Source organism: Setaria italica, chromosome IX (genome assembly GCF_000263155.2).
Source record: "Setaria italica strain Yugu1 chromosome IX, Setaria_italica_v2.0, whole genome shotgun sequence".
Classification (NCBI taxonomy): Eukaryota; Viridiplantae; Streptophyta; class Magnoliopsida; order Poales; family Poaceae; genus Setaria; species Setaria italica.
The window spans coordinates 42,534,175-42,555,301 of NC_028458.1; the positions used below are offsets into that span (position 1 = coordinate 42,534,175).

The 21,127-nt window shown below is 43.3% G+C and overlaps 1 protein-coding gene and 1 non-coding gene across 2 annotated transcripts; one reads left to right on the forward strand and one right to left on the reverse strand.

Moving 5' to 3' along the window:
* Positions 1-15,995: 15,995 nt before the first annotated feature.
* On the forward strand, positions 15,996-19,324 carry LOC101759721 (PI-PLC X domain-containing protein At5g67130). The gene is made up of 8 exons (XM_004983967.3): positions 15,996-16,544; positions 16,660-16,782; positions 17,462-17,599; positions 17,694-17,792; positions 17,881-18,184; positions 18,279-18,502; positions 18,679-18,765; positions 18,875-19,324. The coding sequence occupies exons 1-8, from the start codon at positions 16,476-16,478 to the stop codon at positions 18,902-18,904; spliced, it is 1,074 nt and encodes a 357-aa protein (XP_004984024.1). The 5' UTR covers positions 15,996-16,475; the 3' UTR covers positions 18,905-19,324.
* Positions 19,325-20,231: 907 nt separating this feature from the next.
* TRNAD-GUC lies at positions 20,232-20,303 on the reverse strand. Its single transcript has one exon. It is a non-coding gene; the product is annotated as a tRNA-Asp (tRNA).
* Between the last annotated feature and the right edge of the window lie 824 nt (positions 20,304-21,127).

A 21,127-nucleotide genomic window follows, 5' to 3' on the forward strand; every position in this document is an offset into this window, starting at 1 on the left:
GTGTGCGGAGCTCACCAATCGGCTCATAAAATGAAGTGGATGATTAGGAATAATGGATACTATTGGCCGACGATCCTTGAGGATTATTTCAAATATTATAAAGGGTGTCAAGACTGTCAGAAGTATGGAAATGTGCAACGCGCGCCCGCATCGGCCATGAACCCGATAATCAAGCCGTGGCCGTTCAGAGGTTGGGGAATAGACCTCATCGGACAAATTTATCCTCCATCAAGTAAGGGGCATAAGTTCATCTTAGTAGCCATGGACTATTTCACCAAATGGGTAGAGGCGATTCCATTAAAGGTCGTAACGTCGGCTGCTATGGTCGATTTTGTGAGAGACCACATTGTCTATCGCTTCGGCATCCCTCAAACTATCACAACCGATCAGGGGACGATGTTCACTTCGGGAGAGTTCGAGGAATTCACTGCCGATATGGGGATCAAGTTGCTAAATTCTTCTCCATATTATGCTCAAGCTAATGGCCAGGCCGAGTCTTCCAATAAGGGGATAATTAAGTTAATCAAAAAGAAGATTGAGGAACAGCCTAAAAAGTGGCACTTATGTTTGATTGAAGCTTTATGGGCGTACAGGATGGCCTGCCACGGAGCTACCAAGATATCCCCTTATCAACTAGTGTATGGTCACGAAGCAGTGTTGCCATGGGAGTTGAGAACGATGTCATATAAATACATCATGTATATAAGTGTTCAGTTCCTATGATGGATAGTAATAGGCATGTTGTGATGTGTCGCAGGCCTCCTTCGCATTAACTATTGGTAAACTATGACTTAGATATTAATACTCTGTTTGATTTTGACAGCATGACGGATCCGAGAGGTCCTCGAGCTTCGGGGTCAGGGGGCCACGACGAGAACTTACCCAGAGCCCCAACGCTGGCTGATGCCATAGCCAGCCTCATGAATTCAGGAGCCGAACAGGCTCGACTGCTTCAGATGATTGTGCAAAACACCGGCAATGGTGGAAACCGACGGGACCCAGAACGTGGTGTATCTTACACCCAGTTTCTGGAAACTCGTCCTCCGATATTCCTAAAAGCTGAGCACCCACTAGAAGCTAATGAATGGCTTCAGACGATGGAGCAAAAATTTCGGGTGATTCCCCAGTGCACCACCACCCAGAAGGCGGAGTTTGTCGGACTCCAACTCCAGGATCCCGCTGGGACCTGGTGGACCAGTTATTTGGCAAGGCAACCGGTCGGAAGGGAGGTTACTTGGGAAAACTTCAAGGAAGCCTTCCGAACACAGTTTGTGCCAGAAGGAATTATGCGAATGAAGCTGGAACAATTCCTAGGGCTGCAGCAAGGGACCCATAGCATTCTGGATTACACCAATGAGTTTGATCACTTGGCCCAGTATGCACTGGAACATGTTAACACGAAGTCCAGAAAAAGGGACTGTTATCTTCGCGGGCTTAATGCACGGATGCAGGAGAAGTTGTCTACCTGCACCTTTGCTGATTATAGTTCTGCGGTAAGCACAGCCATTACTGCAGAAGAAAAGATGAGAATCTTAGATGAAACTTTAAAGAAAGAAGAATCCTTGAAGAGGAAGAATATTTCTTTTGGAACCTTCGGGAATGCCCCGCAGAGGATGAAGGTAGTATACCGAGGTCCTCCTCAGCCCGCGTATCGGCCTTCTTTTCAGTAGAGGCCATTTCAGCCCTGGAATGTCAGAACTCCTCCTAATACTCCTCGTCCTGGAAATGCGCCACCGCTTGGGTTTCGCAGCCCTACTCCTCCGAGGAATCCATAGGTTTTTTTTAACTGTGGGAAACTGGGACACTTTGCCCGAGACTGCCGTTTTCCCAAAGCTGGGGGAAATGCAAATTTGAGGGCTCAAACCTCTGGTCAGGGCACCGGACAAAAATTTGTTCATCGCAAATTTCTGAATACCAAGACGGGGCAAGCTCAGTATATGAATGTGGAGGAGATTCCGGAAGGTGAACCTATTCTGGCAGGTATGTACCTTGTCAATGATTATCCTGTCATGATTTTATTTGATTTGGATGCATCACATACTTTTATAAGTAGAGAGTTTGTTAAGCAACACCAACTAGAAGTGCACACCTTAAATGTCAAATACGCTATTCAAGCTACTGGAGCTACTCAAAATACAAATTAGGTAGCTCGTAATGTGACTTTGAATTTAGAAGGGAATAAGGTGGGTGCTTATCCTTTAATTCTGGAAGATCAGGGAATAGATATTATTTTGGGGGTAAATTGGATGAAGGAACATAAAGTTCAAATCGATATGGATAACCGGGTTGTTAGTATGAGAGGTGACCAAGGCCATCCTTTTGAGCTCCAATTATCCGCTCATCCTTGTCTGGACCAGCTGGTCAAAAAGACTAGAGCAGTGACTCTAGAATCTATTCCCGTGGTTAATGAGTTTGTAGATGTGTTTCCAGAAGATCTTCCTGGACTACCGCCTGATAGAGCGGTAGAATTTACTATTGAGTTAGAACCTGGCACTGCTCCTATCTCGAGAAGGCCATATCGGATGCCGCCTAAGGAGTTAGCAGAATTAAAAGTCCAACTCCAAGAATTGCTAGACAAAGGTTTTGTCCGACCTAGCACTTCACCATGGGGCTGCCCTGCTCTATTTGTTAAAAAGAAAGATGGCACATTAAGGTTGTGTGTGGATTACCGCCCTTTGAATGCGGTAACCATTAAAAACAAGTATCCGTTGCCACGGATTGACTTGTTATTTGATCAACTAGCTAGAGCTAAGGTCTTTTCAAAAATCGATCTTCGGTCAGGATATCATCAGATTAAGATAAAGCCCAAAGACATACCTAAAATAGCCTTCTCAACCCGATATGGATTGTATGAGTACTTATTTATGTCTTTCGGACTGACAAATGCCCCAGCGCATTTTATGTACCTCATGAATTCGGTGTTCATGCCGGAATTAGATAAATTTGTGGTCGTCTTTATAGATGATATCCTAGTCTTCTCTAAAAATGAAGAGGAACATGCGCAACACCTGCGTATTGTTCTAAATAGACTCCAGGAACACCAGTTATATGCCAAGTTCAGCAAATGTAAATTCTGGTTAAAGAAAGTTCCATTCCTTGGGCACATACTGTCCGAAAGGGGAATTGAAGTAGATCCCGAAAAAGTCAAAGACATATTGGATTGGAAATCACCAACCTCTATTCATGAAGTAAGAAGTTTCTTGGGAATGGTCGGGTATTACCGTAGGTTCATTCGTAACTTCTCAAAAATTTCCAAGCCAATCACGGAATTGTTAAAGAAAGAAGTGAAATTCGGGTGGAATCCCGAATGTGAAGAATCGTTTCAAACCCTAAAGAAGCTACTGACTACAGCTCCAGTGCTAGCTCAACCTGATTTAGAGAAGCCCTTTGACGTGTATTGTGACGCCTCAGGGACAGGGATAGGATGTGTTCTTATGCAAGAAGGCAGAGTTATTACTTATGCTTCTCGTCAACTGAAGCATCATGAAGAGCATTACCCTACCCATGATTTAGAGCTTGCTGCGATAGTCCATGCATTAAAGATATGGCGGCACTATCTTTTAGGTAGTGAATGTCGTATCTTTACTGACCACAAAAGCTTAAAGTACATTTTCACTCAAATGGACTTGAACATGAGGCAGAGACGGTGGCTGGAACTAATTAAAAATTATAAGCTAGAAATCCACTACCATCCTGGTAAGGCCAATGTGGTGGCCGATGCTTTGAGCAGAAAGGCCCAATGCCACTGTACTACTGTTCAGTCTAACCTTAAGACCCTATGTGAAGAATTAGAAGATTTAAGCTCGGTAATAGTAAAAACAAGGTGCCCTCCAGAACATTATTGTGCAAGACACCCTAAAGGAAAGAATTATAATAGCCCAAAAAGAAGATCCTTGGATCAAGGTGCTTTATCAACAAAGGACAGAAGGAAAGATTCCCGAACTCACTCAAGAAGATGATGGGGGACTATATTTCAAGAAAAGGATAGTAGTTCCTCAGGATGAAAAACCTAAGAAAATTGATCTTGGATGAAGCACATCTATCTAAGTTTGCCATTCATCCCGAAAGTAACAAAATGTACCAAGATTTGAAACAAAGATTTTGGTGGGCCAAGATGAAACCTGAAATTGCAGAATATGTAGCCGAATGTGATACCTGCCGGAGAGTTAAACCAATCCTACAAAAGTTGGCGGGTTTACTTCAAGCTTCGGAAATCCCTACCTGGAAATGGGAGGATGTTTCCATGGACTTCATAGTTGGGTTGCCTACTACTTCGAAAGGATATGATTCCATCTGGGTTATTGTCGACCGTCTTACTAAGTCAGCCCATTTCATCCCCGTCAAGACTACATATCCAGTGTTGACATATGCAAAGATCTATATAGCCCGGATCGTATCTTTGCACGGAGTACCAAGGACAATTATCTCCGATCGAGGTTCCCAGTTTGTTTCCAGGTTTTGGGAACAACTACAAAAAGACATGGGAACTACTCTAATCAGAAGTTCAGCCTATCATACTCAAACCGGAGGACAGACGGAGAGAGTCAACCAAATCTTGGAAGACATGTTAAGAGTTTGTGTTCTTACCTTCTCTAAGCTATGGGATGAATGTTTGCCCCTAGCCGAGTTCTCCTATAATAATAGCTATCAAGCTAGTATTAAAATGGCACCTTTCGAAGCCTTGTATGGTCGAAAATGCCGAACCCCCTTGAATTGGTCGGAAGTAGGAGAAAGAACACATTTGGGATCAGATTTGGTTATGGAAACCGAAGAAAAGGTCCGGAAAATTCGTAAACATTTGGAAATAGCCCAGTCTCGACGGAAGAGTTATTCAGATAAAAGGAGACGGTCTTTAGAATTTCATGTCGGAGATTTTGTATACTTGAAAGTATCCCCGATGAAAGGAGTACAACGTTTTGGAATAAAGGGTAAATTAGCCCCAAGGTATATTGGTCCTTATGAAATTCTGGAATGAAAGGGTCCGGTAGCATACAAGCTATCGTTACCAGACCAACTTACTTCTATACATGATGTATTTCATGTATCCAAGCTCAAGAAGTGCTTAAGAGTTCCAGAAGAGATTCTAGAAGATCCAGAAATTGAGCTCGAACCAGACCTAACCTACGAAGAAAGGCCTATTAAAATTCTGGATCAAAAGACAAGAGATACCCGAACTCGGAGTATTACGTTTTACAAGGTACAATGGAAGAATCATACTCCAAATGAAGCTACTTGGGAACAGGCTGAAGACCTAGAGTCTAAATATCCTGAGCTATTTGAAACCGTTAGGATCAAATGAACAGAAGCCACCACCCCACTTTCCTTGTTCAGAAAAGAGAGATATTTGACCTGATGTAGTTTCCTTTCCATTGTCAAAGCCAAGAATTTAACCCCTGGAATCTCGGGACGAGATTCTGTTAAGAGGGAGAGGCTGTAACACCTGCCATTTTAGTCATCAAAACAATTCAGAAGAAGTAAAGGTAAATCATGAAGAAAAGGAGAAGAAATTGGCTAAAAATCAAATTCGGGTCAAATTTGACCGAAATTTGATTTTTGAATTCGAAATTCAGAAAAATTTGGCAAAAATATGGAATGAAAGGATAAGAGTGTTTAGAACTTGGAGATCAAGATTGGGAACAAAATCTGGACCTAAATATTTCAAGAAAACCAAAAGAAGAAATCAAAATAGAAGAGCACTATTCACCGTCCGACAATAGGATTTCAGAAAAACAGCATAAGAGCCCATTTTGGAATTTGATTTCTGCCAAATTTTCCAAATAAGTGGACTAAGGCAACTGTACAGTGATGAAGTATGGACTTTGGACCAGCATATTGGGGTGTTGTTGATCAAGAACCACCAAGGGAACCAATTTAATTTGAGGCCTAAAGTTGGCACTCTGCCATTTTCGGCCGAGTCACTGAAACATCAAAATTACCTAAGTCTGAAACAGTGAGAAATGGCTGAGTTTGGAATAAATTTCAGAAAAATATAGTGTAAAGGGTATAGGTGTTTATGGGCAAAATGGAATCTTTGAAAGTTGTAGAACACGAATGGATGGAAGTTGGACTGAAAAGAATGAGTTTGGTGCACTGAAAGTGAATTAACAGATGGGTACATGGCCATATCAAATGACTGACGAACTGAACTTCAAGTTCAGAGTGATTCAGTTAAATGGGGAAAAGAATTCAAAATTCGACTATGTTAGGATGTTTATCTCGAGTCAGAGCAAAAATAAAACTTGGAGAGTTCAAGTTTATCTACAACATTGCTTAAAGGACCGTGGAGCCGTCGGATTCAAAATCGACCGTGATTTGGACCTGAACTTTCGAGCGTCAGAAACAAAGGAAGGGAGGGTGACAGAGCTGAGCACGACGTGTCACCGCCGGCGTTTTCGGTCGACCGCCAGCACAGCAGCTACGCCACCTCCTTACCACGCAAGCCTACGAGTAGGCCACGGTGTCGTTCATGCGCCGGTGAAACTTTTGTGTAACTACCGCTCCCGCCGCCGCTCTTTTACCGCCCGTTCTTTTTACCGCCGCCGACCAAAAATTCCACTGCTACACCTCATCTCCCGTCGATTCCTCTCGCCCACTCCTCCGCAGGTACCCCAGCTACACCCCAGTCAACTTGTTGCCCAGCATCCTTGCCGGAGTACCCGTACTCGCCGTCATTTCCGTCCGCCACCGCCGCACCTCCTGCTCACGGTGAGCACCTTCCTGCCGTTGTTCTTTTTCCTTATGGGTAGTCGTAGGTGAGTCCTCGGGGCACTAGGAAGCCGTAGAAGTAGTCGTTGGGGTAGGCCGAGCCGTCGTCGTGCTTAGCCACGACCGGCCGTAGGCGCCGTCCGCCGCCGTGGAGGGAATGGCTCCAGCCATCTCCCGCGGAGTTACCGCCGCGCACGGGTGCGCTAGGGCATGGGGATGCTTCCCCGGCCTAGCCCCATCGCCGGTGGGGCGCCGGCCGGCGAGCCGCACCGCCCCCTGTTGCGCTCGGGTTTTGGCGGAAGGAGGAAGAAGGCTCTGGTGCTGCGGGCCCGCGCGTCAGAGAGGAGAGGAGAGGGAGGAGGCAGGCCGGACGATGGCTTAAGTGGACCGAGGGTCCAGTCGGCCCAAGTATCGGTGCGGGGAGGGGCCGTTGGAGGAAAAAGGCCGGAGGCTGTGAAGTCCAACAGGCCGGTAGGCCGGTAAGGCGGGCCAGCAGCTGCGCGAGAGAAGAAAAAGGAAGGGTGGGCCGTTGGGCCGCTGCCGGGTGGAGAAAGGAAAAAGAAAAAGAAAACGGCCCAGTAGGCCCAGTAGAGGTATAAGAGGCCGGCGGGTAGGACGAATACGAGAAGGGGGTGGTCCGAGCCGCGGGCCCAGCATAAGAGAGAGGCGGTAGAGTTAGGGTGCGTGAGAAAAGTAGGCCGGGGAGTTTTCCGGGAAAAATTTAGATTTCCTTTGTAGAATAAATAGATTAAATCCAAATCTCACCATTTAAATCACAGAAATTTCTAGGGGTGTCCAAAATTAGTGAAACCAATTTTGTTAGGCTTATTTTATTTTACTTTATACATTAAAATTTTTATACCCTAGGAAAAATAATAAAAATTTGGGTATTTATTTAATGCCTTTCTTTTAAGGTATTTAAATAAATACTTAATCTTTAGCAAATGCATAAAATATGGAATAACATTTCATAATCACAAATTATTGTTAACTCATAGGAAATTAGGTTTTAAGGCTAGAAAATAATTATAACATTTTATAAAAAGAAAAGAAAAGGCCCTAGGTAAGGTTAGTAAAGGAAATAAAATTGTTAGGCTAATCTTTTCGGGTTTTTGTGTGTTGGCTTGCAACTTTATCATGATAAATTGTATAGTCCTTGTTGGCTTGCAACTTTATCATGAAGGGAAGTTGTATAGTCTTGTATTCAAAAAGTTGCATTCTTAACCCCTGCATATGCTTTGTCATAGACACCGAAGCACCGGAAAGGGGTTTCTCGGAATTTTCAGAAGGATCTCCGGAGTTCGAAGAGATCATTGAATTGGTTCCCTACGAGGCCAATCCTTCAGACAGTGCTAACTTTTTTTGTAGAACAAGGCAAGCCTCGGTGCATTATACCTATTATTTTGGAGTCGATATTTCATGTGTCCAATTATCGGTTATTTGCTATATGAATGCACTAGGTCTAGGAGTTGCTTGAAACCCATTCTTGTGCATTATCATACCTTGTTTTAAGGACATCTTTGCCACTTGTTCAAACATTTAGTAAATAACCCAAGTCTAGAAATGCTTAGTTGCCTAAGTAATTGGTTTACCAAACCTTAATGTAAATGTTGAGTCATGCATGTTATTTATGGAAAGATAACTTGGAAGTTAAGAAGCGGACAGAAGCTAAGGATGTAGTTCTGTCTGCTAGATTAATTTGGTTAAAGCCCGATTCGTTGTCTTAACCTTTGATCAAGTGAAAGACATCAGATCACTTACTAGGTATGGGACCAGTAAAGCCCAGTAGGTTAGTAAACCCTCTGATCGGGAATACCTCGTACCCGCGCTTGACGTGTTGGAGATTGGCAGGGGCGTAGCCTGAAACTCACATGGTGATCAGGCCAGACGTGGGTCCCATGTGAGGGTGCGTCCCTGGGTCCGGGTAGTCTTATTCCCAATCATTGGATTTGCTAATCGAAAAGTCGTTACGTACGACCTGGATAGTCGTATATAACTGGTGATCAGGGTACTCTCTTGCAGGATGTAATTTGATCCGGATCGCCGCAATTCTCGGTTATGAATGCACTTGATCACTATTGAGCATCGTAGTATAAGTTCATGAATGCTATATCTTTCCACTAATGTTTTGGTGTATGACTTAATACCTTGTTGTTTGCAATTAATCTTTTATCATCATTTAGAATGGTTAGGTAATAACTTAATCAAAATAAAAGATAAAGCTAAGGTCTCACTTTTAGTAAGCTCTTTTGACAAAAATGTGTCAGCCAAGTACACTGAAAAAGCTATCATGTAGTTCCAAGAAAAGCTATTATATTGGTTAGTCGGGTAAGCTTTACTGAGTACCTCGTACTCAGGGTTATCCCTTGTGGCTATTTTTCAGAGGCACCGCAGGAATCCACCGAGGAGAAAGTCCCGAAAAACTAGGGTATTTTTATGAGTCTCACAATACCCTTAGAAGAAATCTTAAATGCTCATCTCCCACCTGAACCGCTTATATTCAAATCCTAGAACCTCTATCTAACCTGCACGGTTAAGTTTATTTCAAACTATGTCCTGTAATAACTTGTACCTCATGTATGTATGTAAAAATGTAATATTTGTTGATGCTTTCCCATCGCGGAAACAATCCTGGTGTATGCCTACAAGACGTGACGTGGATCATTCGAGGAGTCCTAGGGACACTCGACCGACGACCGGACTTATACTGTTTTAAGTGCGTTTCGGATAATTGCTGTATCGGCAGCGATTAGGCGCATTTAAACCACTTTAAGTTGGACGGTTCCGCCACAGCTGGTATCAGAGCCGACTCTCGCGGTTTCACGGGCGCGTGCGGTCGCAGTTGCGCAGGCATGGTGTGCATGGCTGGTGTGGGCCTAGAGTGGTCACACAGCATGGCACATGCGCTGGCACTGGACACACGGACGTGGCCAAGAGGGGACGTTCCTAGCTTGGGGTTGACCGACGAGGGCGTCGGTCTTCTAAGGGGGTGAGTATGTGACATCCTGGCCCAAGGCTTCATAGGATTGATAGAATACTCATACCAACAAGTTGCAACTTCTTTTCCGGAAGCTCATCCTCAAAGAACTCCGGAGTTAAGCGTGCTTGGCCTAGAGCAATTTCGGGATGGGTGACCGAGCGGGAAGTTCTTCCCGGGTGCACACGAGTGAGGACAAAGTGCGCAGAAAAGACTTGTGTTGGTCTGTGAGGGAATTCTTGATATCCTAGAGAGCTGCCAGGTGTAAACAGGCCCGGCCCTGGGGGCGGGACGCCACAGTTGGTATCAAAGCCATAGGTTGGGATAATCAACAAATATTACTATTTAAACACTGAGACTCTATTTTAAATAAAGAAAACGTGAGTCATAGGTGGTAGTAGTGTTAACCGGTTGTTTGTTTTGCAGATGCTAAGGTCCTGTTTGGCACGGCTCCACTCCTAAACTCCAGCAACTCCATCAAAAAATTCAGCCAAACACCCCAACTCCAAAACTCCATGGAGTTGTAGTGCAAATGGAGGTGGAGTTTTGGAGCACCTCTTTTGCTGCTCCAGAAACCTCTCTTTTGAATCTCCTCGTGGAGTTGGTGGATAATTACCCACCAATACCACTGGTTATGGAAAAAAATATTTCATTCTATTCTATTGTTCCCCATCGTCAAGGCCAGTCGCCCGCCCAGCGCCCGTCGCCGTCGCCACCCGTCGCCCGTCGCAGCCCGTCGCCCGTCGCCGCCCGCCGCCCGTCGCCGCCCGCCACCCGCCGCAAGTCGCCGCCCGTCGCCGCCCAGCACCGCGCCCGTCACCACCCGTCGCCGCCCACCCCGCCGCCTGCTGCCCAGCCCCGCCGCCCGCCACCTGTCCCGCCGCTCGCCGCCCAGCCCCACCGCCTAGCCCGCCGCCCACCCTGCCACCCGTTGGCATATTGAAAGTGGAAGATTTTGACAGACCAAGGGAAACATTTGCAAAAGTCTTTTGAGTTTCACTCCTCCTGACCATGTTCATCCATTCATTTACAGCATATGTTGGGATATTGAAAGGGGATGGATGGATGTAAAATACACACAACCCGTTGGCATATTGAAAGGGGAAGAAGAAGATGGGATAGAGAGGATGACAAGTGGGGTCTTAATTGGGGGGCAACAATGGCAATCCACACTGAAATCGATCTTTTTTGGAGCTGAGAGCACCCATCTAGCCAAACATCCCATTTTAGTTCTGGAGTTTTGGAGCGGAGCTGGCTCCATGTGGAGTTCTGGAGTGGAGCAGCTCCACCCGGAGTTGGAGCCATGCCAAACAGGGCTTAACTGTTTGCTACGTGTCGCTAGTACTCGGTAGTATATTATTAGGGAGAGATTACGATGCCACCAATTTCTCTACGAGAGTGTATATGAGTCTGTGAGTACGTAGGAGTCGTTGCATCATGTTGCATAAGCATGTTTTAAAAACTTTTGGGTTTGGTGAGTGCCGTTAGACCTAACCTCGTTTCTTTTATAGGATGTTCCAAGAAGGATACACAGACCAGGACGGATGGACCCGAGGACATTACCTGGACAAGCCAGTATTTGTGGGCATCAACTCATGGGACCTTTGACCGGACAATGATGTACATGAGGACACGACCTCGGGCTATGCGAGCTCAGTTCAGGCGACGGAAGTCGAAGAGGGAAAAGTTACCACGTACGATCCAACAGGTTGCGTACGTGTCGTGTGATTAGCTCCATCTCCTGCATGATGTAAATTGGTTCGAATCATCGCATTTCTTAAATATGAATACCACTTGATCTCTGACCATCATCGTAAAGTTGCTTGCTAATGATCTTTATGAATGCTTTATGATGTTAGCATGCTTGTATTGGCTTGAAGTCCAAACTTTGAAATAGAAGCAGTCTAGCAACTAATGGGAAATAAAAGTTGTTCTAAGGATCAATCTTAGTAAGCTTTGCCCACTTAACCTGAGTCAGCAAGAAACCTAAAGAAAGCCTTGCATATCCTTGAGTCTTTTCCGTTAACGGGTTAGTCTTACTAAGTACCTTAGTACTTAGCACTTAGGGTTTGTGTGACTCTTGTTGCAGTTGAAGAAGGTTAGTAGTGACCTATGCTTGGAAGAGGGAGCTCCCAAAGACGAGAAATACTTTGCACCCACGACGTGTTTCTTTTACGTTTGTTTAATTAAGCCTTTGTAATGTTATCGTCCCTGACTATGAACGAAGTGGTTTGTTTAAACACTCTTAAGTATTGGTATTGTATGTTAAGGAAACTCTCTTATGGTTTGTAATATTCCGCTACTGTAAATTATTTGTTTAAAGTTGTAATATCTGTGACGGGCTTCTGCGTGTGCGATCCGAAATGTATAGATGTATCAGTTGAAAGTGGAGTCTTCAGGTGAATTGAGGACACTCGACGGACTACCAGAGTTTACACTGATTGGCCTGTTGGACGTCCTGAGCTCTAACCAGCGTACTTGAGTCAGTTCCGCCACGGAGGGAGTAATATGTAAGGATGAAAGGGTGTTGCCGACTTCCTTTTCAGTCTATAGCATGTCCTAATCAAGATTGGGAGGTGTGCCTTTGAACATGCTTGTTAGAATTCAGGGGTGCCTGATCCATACATGCGACGGTGTGTAGATATTACCATGATTAATATTCTAGTATCAATCTTCATACCTCGATTTGTCACATGCATGATGCATGGAACCTGCTGCATTACCATGGTGATCGCAAACAACTATGACATGCCTGTTCATTCATAATTGATACCTCGATTTGTAGATATATAAAAAAATATAAGTATATTTGTGCTTCCTGCATTACTATTTGATTTGAGTTCTAATTTAATTTTCCATTCGATTGCAGGCATGTGTGTGTTTCTACTATCTATTAACTTGCCACGCTGCTCACTTCAATAATCATCTAACTTACATTGCCATATCTAAGCACTGCTGGAAATGGGGTTGTTACATATTTGTATGAAAGAAGACTAGTTACAGATTGATAAATGCATAAGGAGAAAAATTGCACCAAGTACGAGCAACCATTTTTCTCTCCCTTTATTATTACTATTTATATTGCAATACAACATACAGTAGCTGGAATCCTTTGTGCGGTCAGCTGATAATAGAGCCAGATCGCAGCCGCAGATTGATCGGGTATCCTTGAGAGTTCGAGTGTTAGGAAAGAAGACAACCTTATCTTCCTCTGCTTCATCCCAGCTGCAAATCGATTGGTCATCAGGAAAAATGTGGTCAGGTACGGTTGTCTGCAGTTAAAAAATTGTAACTCTGCCTGTCGACTGCAACAGAACAGTGTGTAGAATCATCCTGGAACAGTACATACAAAACTAACCTTAAGGCCTTGTTTAGTTGGGGAATTTGGGAGGTGCCAAATTACTGTTACAGCACTGTAGCACACTGTAGCGTTTCGTTTGTATTTGTGAATTATTGTCCAAATATTGACTAATTAGGCTCAAAAGATTCGTCTCGCAAAGTACAACAAAACTGTGCAATTAGTTTTTAATTTCATCTACATTTAGTACTCCATGCATGTACCGCAAGTTTGATGTGATGGGGAATCTTCTTTTTGCATAGTGTCAAAGTTGGGAGTTGGGAGTAACTAAACAGGGCCTAAAGCGTGTTACAAGATGATGGAGGAAAACCGAAATTGCCTGGGCACTGACGAGGGCCACCACCAAGGACTAAACAAGTTGGATGCTGCTGGCACATCCTGAACTTTATTGTTCTTGCTCTGCAGAACAATGAACCAATACGTATTGTTAAACACTTCTGTTATCTGCAACCCTGACTGCGTATATTTTTCATTCAGATGCCAATGCGTGATATAACTTATTTTGTACACTGGTAGGATTCCAAAGGCCGTATGTAGGACGACTACCTGCCATCTCCAAGGGTGAATGGTCCGAGCATTCTCATAGTGTTCATTGTTAAGGTGCACAGCTCCGGATGAAACCATGATTCTGTATCCATTTGAAATGATATAATCTAATTGAAAGCAAAAACATGTTAGAATGAATCAAATTCAAAACCGAGAAGTTCTCAAAAGCAGAAGGGATTGTTTGCGCCAAAGTACCTTTGAAATGAATATTAGTGTTTGCTCTCCTCAATACCCCATTGATAATGTTACACACGGAACATCTCATTTATCACCTGCAGATATATGCTATCCCTTCATTTTATATTTTACTATAAGTCTATAATCTAGTAAAAAAATTCTAACCATTACTATAATTAGTATGCAACGAAAAATAAAAATAAAGTAATAAAATGGTATGGAAAAGTAAAAAGAGAGAGAAAATTAAAACAAAAGATATAAGAAAATAATTTTTAAAAAAATGTAAAATTGAAAAGGTAAAATAGTAATAGAAAATAAATGGAAATATGATAATTATAAAAGGAAAAATAAGAAAATAAAAAGGATAAAAAATTTAAAAATATTTAAAATATAAATAAAAAGGAAAATAAAAGATAAATAAAAATATTTTAAAATGTAAATATAAAAAATTAAAAATACGGAAATAATAAAGATAAGGAAATAAGGAAATACAAAAGAAAATAAAACGAAATTAAGTAAAAAGGAGAAAAGGAAAGGAAAAAAGAAAGCACAAGAAAAGAAAGAAACATCCTCACTATAATAAAAAAAGGAAACTAGAAAATGGGCCGCAGCTAGGCTAAATTTCTGTATGCGGAGCAAGCCAAAATCTTAAACGGGCCGAAATTACTTTCATGGGCCCGGAGCCATATCTCAGCCTGATCACGATAGAAAAGAGAAAGAAAAGGAGGGATGGACCCCAACAGGATCGAATTGTAGCAGGCCGAAACGCTTCGCGGTCCCGCGCGTGACGTGACATTCCGATGAGACGGATTTGTCGGGGCCGTTAACAACATCCGCCAGATTAATATGAGCGGTAAAATAAATAAAGGAAAAATTAATTTTACTTCCCCGCACTTTGCCCCGCTTAAATCCCGACAAAATTTAGTCTCACTTTACTCCCTATAATTATTTTTGTTGTTCCAATCTATCTCTAATTAGATTTCTCTTTTCTTTTCTACACGTACTCATCGGCGTACTAGTTAAGTTTTAATTTCATTTTTTGTTATTTGACATATAACATGATGCTCTAAAACTACATTAAAAATTTTGATTACTTTTCATACAATTTTGTATCTAAGATAAATTTTGTATTAAATATTCCTAATCTATATCTGCTCACAAAAATTGAACTTAAAATTTAACTATACATGAAGGAAAAAAACTCATTAAGGGGTAGGTTGGACCAATTGAAATAGTTCGGGAGAGTAAATCGAGCTAAAAATTTTCTTAGGGGTTAAGCGAATAAAGTGAATAGGTGAGTGGATTAAAATAGATTTTTTCCATAAATAAATACGGTAGGTGCAAGATGTGTGATTGGCATTGTCCGAACTCCGAAGCCAGACATTTGTCTCGGTGGAACAGAGAGATTTTATTATTTAGATCTTAATTTGCACATCTTTCAGAATTTGACATTCCAATCACAATTATATACGGGATGAGTCATTGATACGTGGGTTCGGACGTTAAATTCTGAAAGACTTGCAAATTGGAACCTAAATAATGAAATTTCTCGGCGGGGGACAGCGTTTGTGTAATATATGGGCCGAATTGGCTAGCCTCGGCCTAAGGCCTATTTGTGCTGTAGATATTTTCACTACACGTACAATACTTGAATTTCCTTTGGAAACGACGCTCCGAAGAAATCAACAAATTCATAATATATACTTTTAATATACTTTGTGTAACAATGTCTATCTATCCTTAAGTTGATTTTCCCAGCAACCAAGAATTCAGGATTGCATGTATGATCACCATTTGCTTCATCAGTTTCTTTACTTTTCTCTTTTCCCAATAATTATTAGGACAACTTAATAATTCATCCTAACTCTCCCTAAAAAGGAATTGTGATTCTTCCAACACGCTAATTAGATTGTGACGAGATTATTAGGAGCAGACTAAAAGCTCTTGGCTCTTGTTGAAGCTGCAGGAGTTCGTATCCACTGGCCATTGAGTTGGATGGGTTCATGCCCGGTGCGCGGCTGCATGGGCTGACCTGACGTCGCGTCTCCATCCCTTGACCACATCAATGAAGCTAACAACCGACGACCTGACGAAACCGGAGTCGTGGCCACCCAACAAACAAACCGCCTTGGAAGCAACACCAACCCAACCCAACCCAACCGGCAAATTCCTCTGTTCCACAAGGCTCCATTCACGTGAAAATTCGGCAGGTGTGGTGTGCCCCCAGGCGGACGCTGAAATCTGAACACGTTTCTTTTCCAATCCAGTGCCTCTCCGTCAATCAATGCCTGCGTAGACTCAAAGGCTCTCGCGTAGTAGAGATTTCAGATTCAGCAGCAGTGCGTACGTTACCAGCGCGTAGAAATCCAGCAGCAGCAGCATTAGCGAGTTGGCAAATCTGCACGGCTGTTCTTGCTCTCTGAAATTAGCGAGTCTTTTATTTCTGCAATCAAAGCTGCAAATCTGTACTCGATCTACTGCCAGTCCTGTATATAAATCGCGTGACGAAGCTAACCCGGCCTGCGCTGCCACCTACCTTCCCAACAATCTCTGTCTTTCCTTTCTCTCTCCAGCCGACGACGATTGATTAGTCCGAAGAAGGACGGAGCCCCTGAGGAAGGAATCCTGAACGGCATTATCCTTTTTTCTCGTCGCTGTTCTTCTCTCTCTCCAACTTTCAGGAGTGGAGCGGACCAGCAACAAGTCACCCACATGGGCCGCGCCTTTACAGCGGCGACGCTCCTCCTCTTGCTCGGGGCCCTGGGAGCGGCAACTGCCAATGTAAGCGGCGGCGGCGGCCGGCAAGAACCGATTGAAAAAACTCTCCTTTTCTCGATTCATGGTTGTCTACGCGGGGGATTGATTCTGAACCTCGGCGATTTCTTGCTGAATTCAGGTGGGCGACTCCTGCTCGACGAGCGCGGACTGCGGCGCCGGGCAGTGGTGCTTCGACTGCGAGCCCAAGCTCTCCGGCTCCCACTGCGTCCGCTCCGCCGCCACCAACCCCTTCCAGCTCATTGTAAGCCGCCGTCGCACTTCGCTTCGATTCTCCCCTCTTGTTCTAGTGAAGGAAAACGGCCGAGCCGAGGAGGAGCAGCAGTCGTTCTGTGCGTGTGGTTTGCGGTTCTGAATTCGTGTTATTATGATGATCTCTTCGGATACCAGATCTGCTCCCTGTTACAAGTTGATTTACCAGGCCGAGACATGAGCGGTTAGGAAGAATGCAGCGTACTAGCAAAAGATATTTCTCTCCGCTCACGTCAGGGTGAGGGTGTTCTTGTGCAACACACCCTGACGACATGTCGAACAGTACATTCAGGTTTCAGGATATTAGCACAATTCTTTACTTTTAGGAGTTTCTGCGAGTTGGTAGATGTGCGCAGATTTTCCTACCTAGTTGGTACTAGATGATCTTCGTCAAAGGTTGTTTGGCGGAGAAAAATTATACGTTACACTGTTCCAGCAGTGTGATTTATTTCCTTCCTGAATTGTTTTCTCTTTTTTTTCCCCATACAGAATACTTCCTTTTGCATCCTTTGTCTAGTAGAAGCCTCTATCTAGATGATTGTACTTCCATTTAATAAATCTCCAAAAGACTCGTTTGCACTCACAGTCAAAGGGTAATAAGTTGTGTTCATTCTCCCAAGTATTGGAGTCATATCCTGAATGAATTTTGCTTCTGGTTTGTTGTCTATCAGAACAATTCATTGCCATTCAACAAGTATGCCTATCTCACGACGCACAATTCATATGCGATCGTTGGTGAGCCTTCACACACTGGGATTCCACGCATCACCTTCGACAACCAGGAGGATACTGTCACTGACCAGTTAAATGTACCTTCTTGTGCTTCAATAATTTAGCATGTCCTATTATATGCATCTTTCCACGAGGAATTCTTATTCTGATGACATTACCAATGATATGCAGAATGGCGTTCGGGCACTTATGCTAGACACATATGACTTCAAAGGAGATGTATGGCTATGCCACTCAAGTGGAGGGAAATGCAATGATTTCACTGCATTTGTGAGTATACTGAACATGCCTGACTCTGTAGAATCTCAACTGAAGGTGTTCAGACTGCAGTGTTTTACGATACCTTGTGTTATTCTAGGAACCAGCATTGGATACCTTCCAGGAAATTGAGGCATTTCTTTCAGCCAATCCATCTGAAATCGTCACAATTATCCTGGAAGACTATGTTCATGCACCGAATGGACTGACAAACGTGTTCAACACCTCTGGCCTGCTGAAGTACTGGTTCCCAGTGTCGAAAATGCCACAGAATGGCCAGGACTGGCCTCTTGTCAGTGACATGGTTGCAAGCAACCAGCGCCTCCTGGTGTTCACCTCCATCAGCTCAAAGCAGAGTACCGAAGGAATTGCTTACCAGTGGAACTTCATGGTTGAGAACAATTGTGAGGCACCAAATCTTTGAATCTTTTTTCTTTTGTGAATTGCAGTCAAACACCACCAGCATGCTTGAATGTAACATATTTCACTTGATCTCAGATGGTGATGATGGGATGGATGCTGGGAAATGCTCCAATCGTGCTGAATCTGCACCTCTTAGCGACAAGACTAAATCGCTGGTCCTCATGAACTACTTCCCATCGGTCCCTATAAAGTTTACTGCGTGTCTACAGCATTCCCAAAGTCTTACTGACATGGTGAATACATGTTATGGAGCAGCAGGGAATCGATGGGCTAATTTTATCGCGGTTGATTACTACAAGGTACTGAGCATATGTGAAGATCAATATTCTACTATCATTTTCAGAAATTCTAAAGAAGCATTTCACTTTATTTAATATAGGAAATTTTCTCTCTTGCTTTGTATGGAAGCACTATCTAGCTTTTTCAGATTTTCTACAGGATGATGCTGACGTTATTTTGAACTGAAATATTCCAGAGAAGTGATGGAGGGGGCGTGTTCCAATCCACAGACTTGCTCAATGGTAGACTGTTGTGCGGGTGCCAGGACATCAGGGCATGCTTGGTGAGTTAAGATATACTGCATTTTACATTGATGTAGATGGACATGTACTGTTCTTGTGATGATATAGTAACTATGATGTGAATTCACCCGTTTTCTGTTCCATTTGCAGCCAGGTTCTGGTGTAGTGTGCTCTGCATGAACCCATAAGGAATAGGCAACTTTATTAGAGTGGTACATTCATATAGGATAACAGATATGCAACAGTTACTTGGTTTGGGTGATTACAAGGCTGCTTCCGCTTGGTCTTGCTGTGGTGCGTCCTCGTTGCGTGGTTGAATGCTGGTTCGTCTCAACTCTGAACGACTGTTTTGCAGCGTGGGCATGTGACGAGTGTAGTTTCAAGGGAAGATATCCATAGAAATTAGATTACCTTAGAGTGATACAACAATACAACAGTGTAAACGATAGGAATCTGGAAGAAACAACACCAAGTTTCATGTTCGTAAATGGGAATTTTCTTTTTCAAACTTCATGTTTCGAACTTGAAAGGCGCTATGGCTTCATGGTTCAAATTTGAATCATTTTTAAATATGCATGAAAATGTGAAACATGCTTTATAGATCATCACTTCACCGGTGGGAAATATATCCAGGGGCAAAAAAAAATTTTATAAAAAGCTCACCACATTGAGATGGAAAGCCGGTCAAGCTTCCAGCCCCGTCCTGTTGTGGGTGTTGATGCACAGCCAGGGCCCAGGGGATGATTCATAGGGAGGAAGAGAAAACCCTTGTTTGTTTCATAGTCGGATGCCAAAAGCAAGGCTTTTTGAGTTTCATGGTGTCTTTGATTTCTGTTTTGTCAGCGGTGGCTACTTTAGCTGTAAGCTGCTGTATGGTGCCTGGGGCCTGGGCTGTATAACAGATTATGAATATTGTCCTGAAGTTTATGCTACTGGACTTGGGGTATCCCCTGAAATTTAAAACACACACGCGCGAACATTGAGATGGCGCCTGCATGGGACTTTCATGAGCATTAATTTTCATGGGAAGTTTCATAAGCATTAATTTTCATACCACATCACCAATTTTACTGACTTAGCAAGGTATTTATAAGGAGAGAGAAGGAGGAGTTTCGTCACATGTGAGAGAAGTTTCATCCCCATGACACTCAACAGGCACAGTTACTGTGCAATGAGACTAGTCTAAGGGGTACTATAACATTTATAAATTGCTAATTACCTAGTAAGAATTCACCAGGACTAGCCAATTGGTAATGGGTTGCAAATGCAAGCACACATTGAGAACCAGTAAGCAACTTCCATTTATCATAATTTTAACTAAGCAAATGCAGGGCAGATAACGAATGGCAGCATAAAATGGAAGTTTTCTCCTCCTGAAGTAGGATGTTTATAAATACATGTGTCCATCCAATCTATGCAGAAGTTGCTTGGACCGTGGGAAGTTAAAATATTTTGCATAAGAACAAGTCCAGAAAAAAAAAAACAGGTATAAAAATAACCAAAAACACGCCGTTGCCGGGGATCGAACCCGGGTCACCCGCGTGACAGGCGGGAATACTCACCACTATACTACAACGACTTGGTTGATAAAGAGATCTCATTGTCTAAATTGATCAATTGACACTTCGAGAAGACTCGAAACAACCTTGAACCAAGCAATCTCGCCTATACTATCTGCACCCCCATCTCATTTTGGAACGTTGTGATTAATGTAGGCATACACATGCATGCATGTAGTTGTAGGCTGCTGATGATCACACTTCTGAAACGATTTTTGGTGCACGTGCAGAGTCGCCGTGGTAGGAAGGAAGCGAAGGAGGCACACTCATTTAACAACCGAACAGCACTTGCATGTAGATGGACAGGTACAGCTAGATCGCAACCAAGGGGATAAGATTGTCCAAGGACGTGACTTTCGAGTTTCGCGTCCCACACACGGCCCTACAACAGACGGGCTTGCCCGGCGTACACGTACACACAGCGTAGCATGGGCCATCCACTTTTGATTCCTTCTGCCGTAGCCAACACCAACAGCCAACTTTTCATGTCTTTCGATCCTTCCACCATCACAAGCTTCATAGAGCTTTTTTACATGTATATGCTGTATGTACAGGACATCCAGCTGCATTCATACACAAAAAGGGGACGAACTATATACATCAACAGTACATGCGTAGGCAGGTACACGATAAGTAACTGTTTCAAGATTGTTCATCGATTTCTCGATCATTTTCGTGCATGCTTGTGTGCAGTGGGCTACACACATATGAGGCCATGAGCTTTAACAACTGATCCTTTTTGAGTTTTGACAGTACAATTAAAAAAAGGCATGAGTGCACAATTCACTGGTGGAGAATAGACTTTCCATCCAGCGTAATATGTCTCGACGCTTTTTGAACCCAG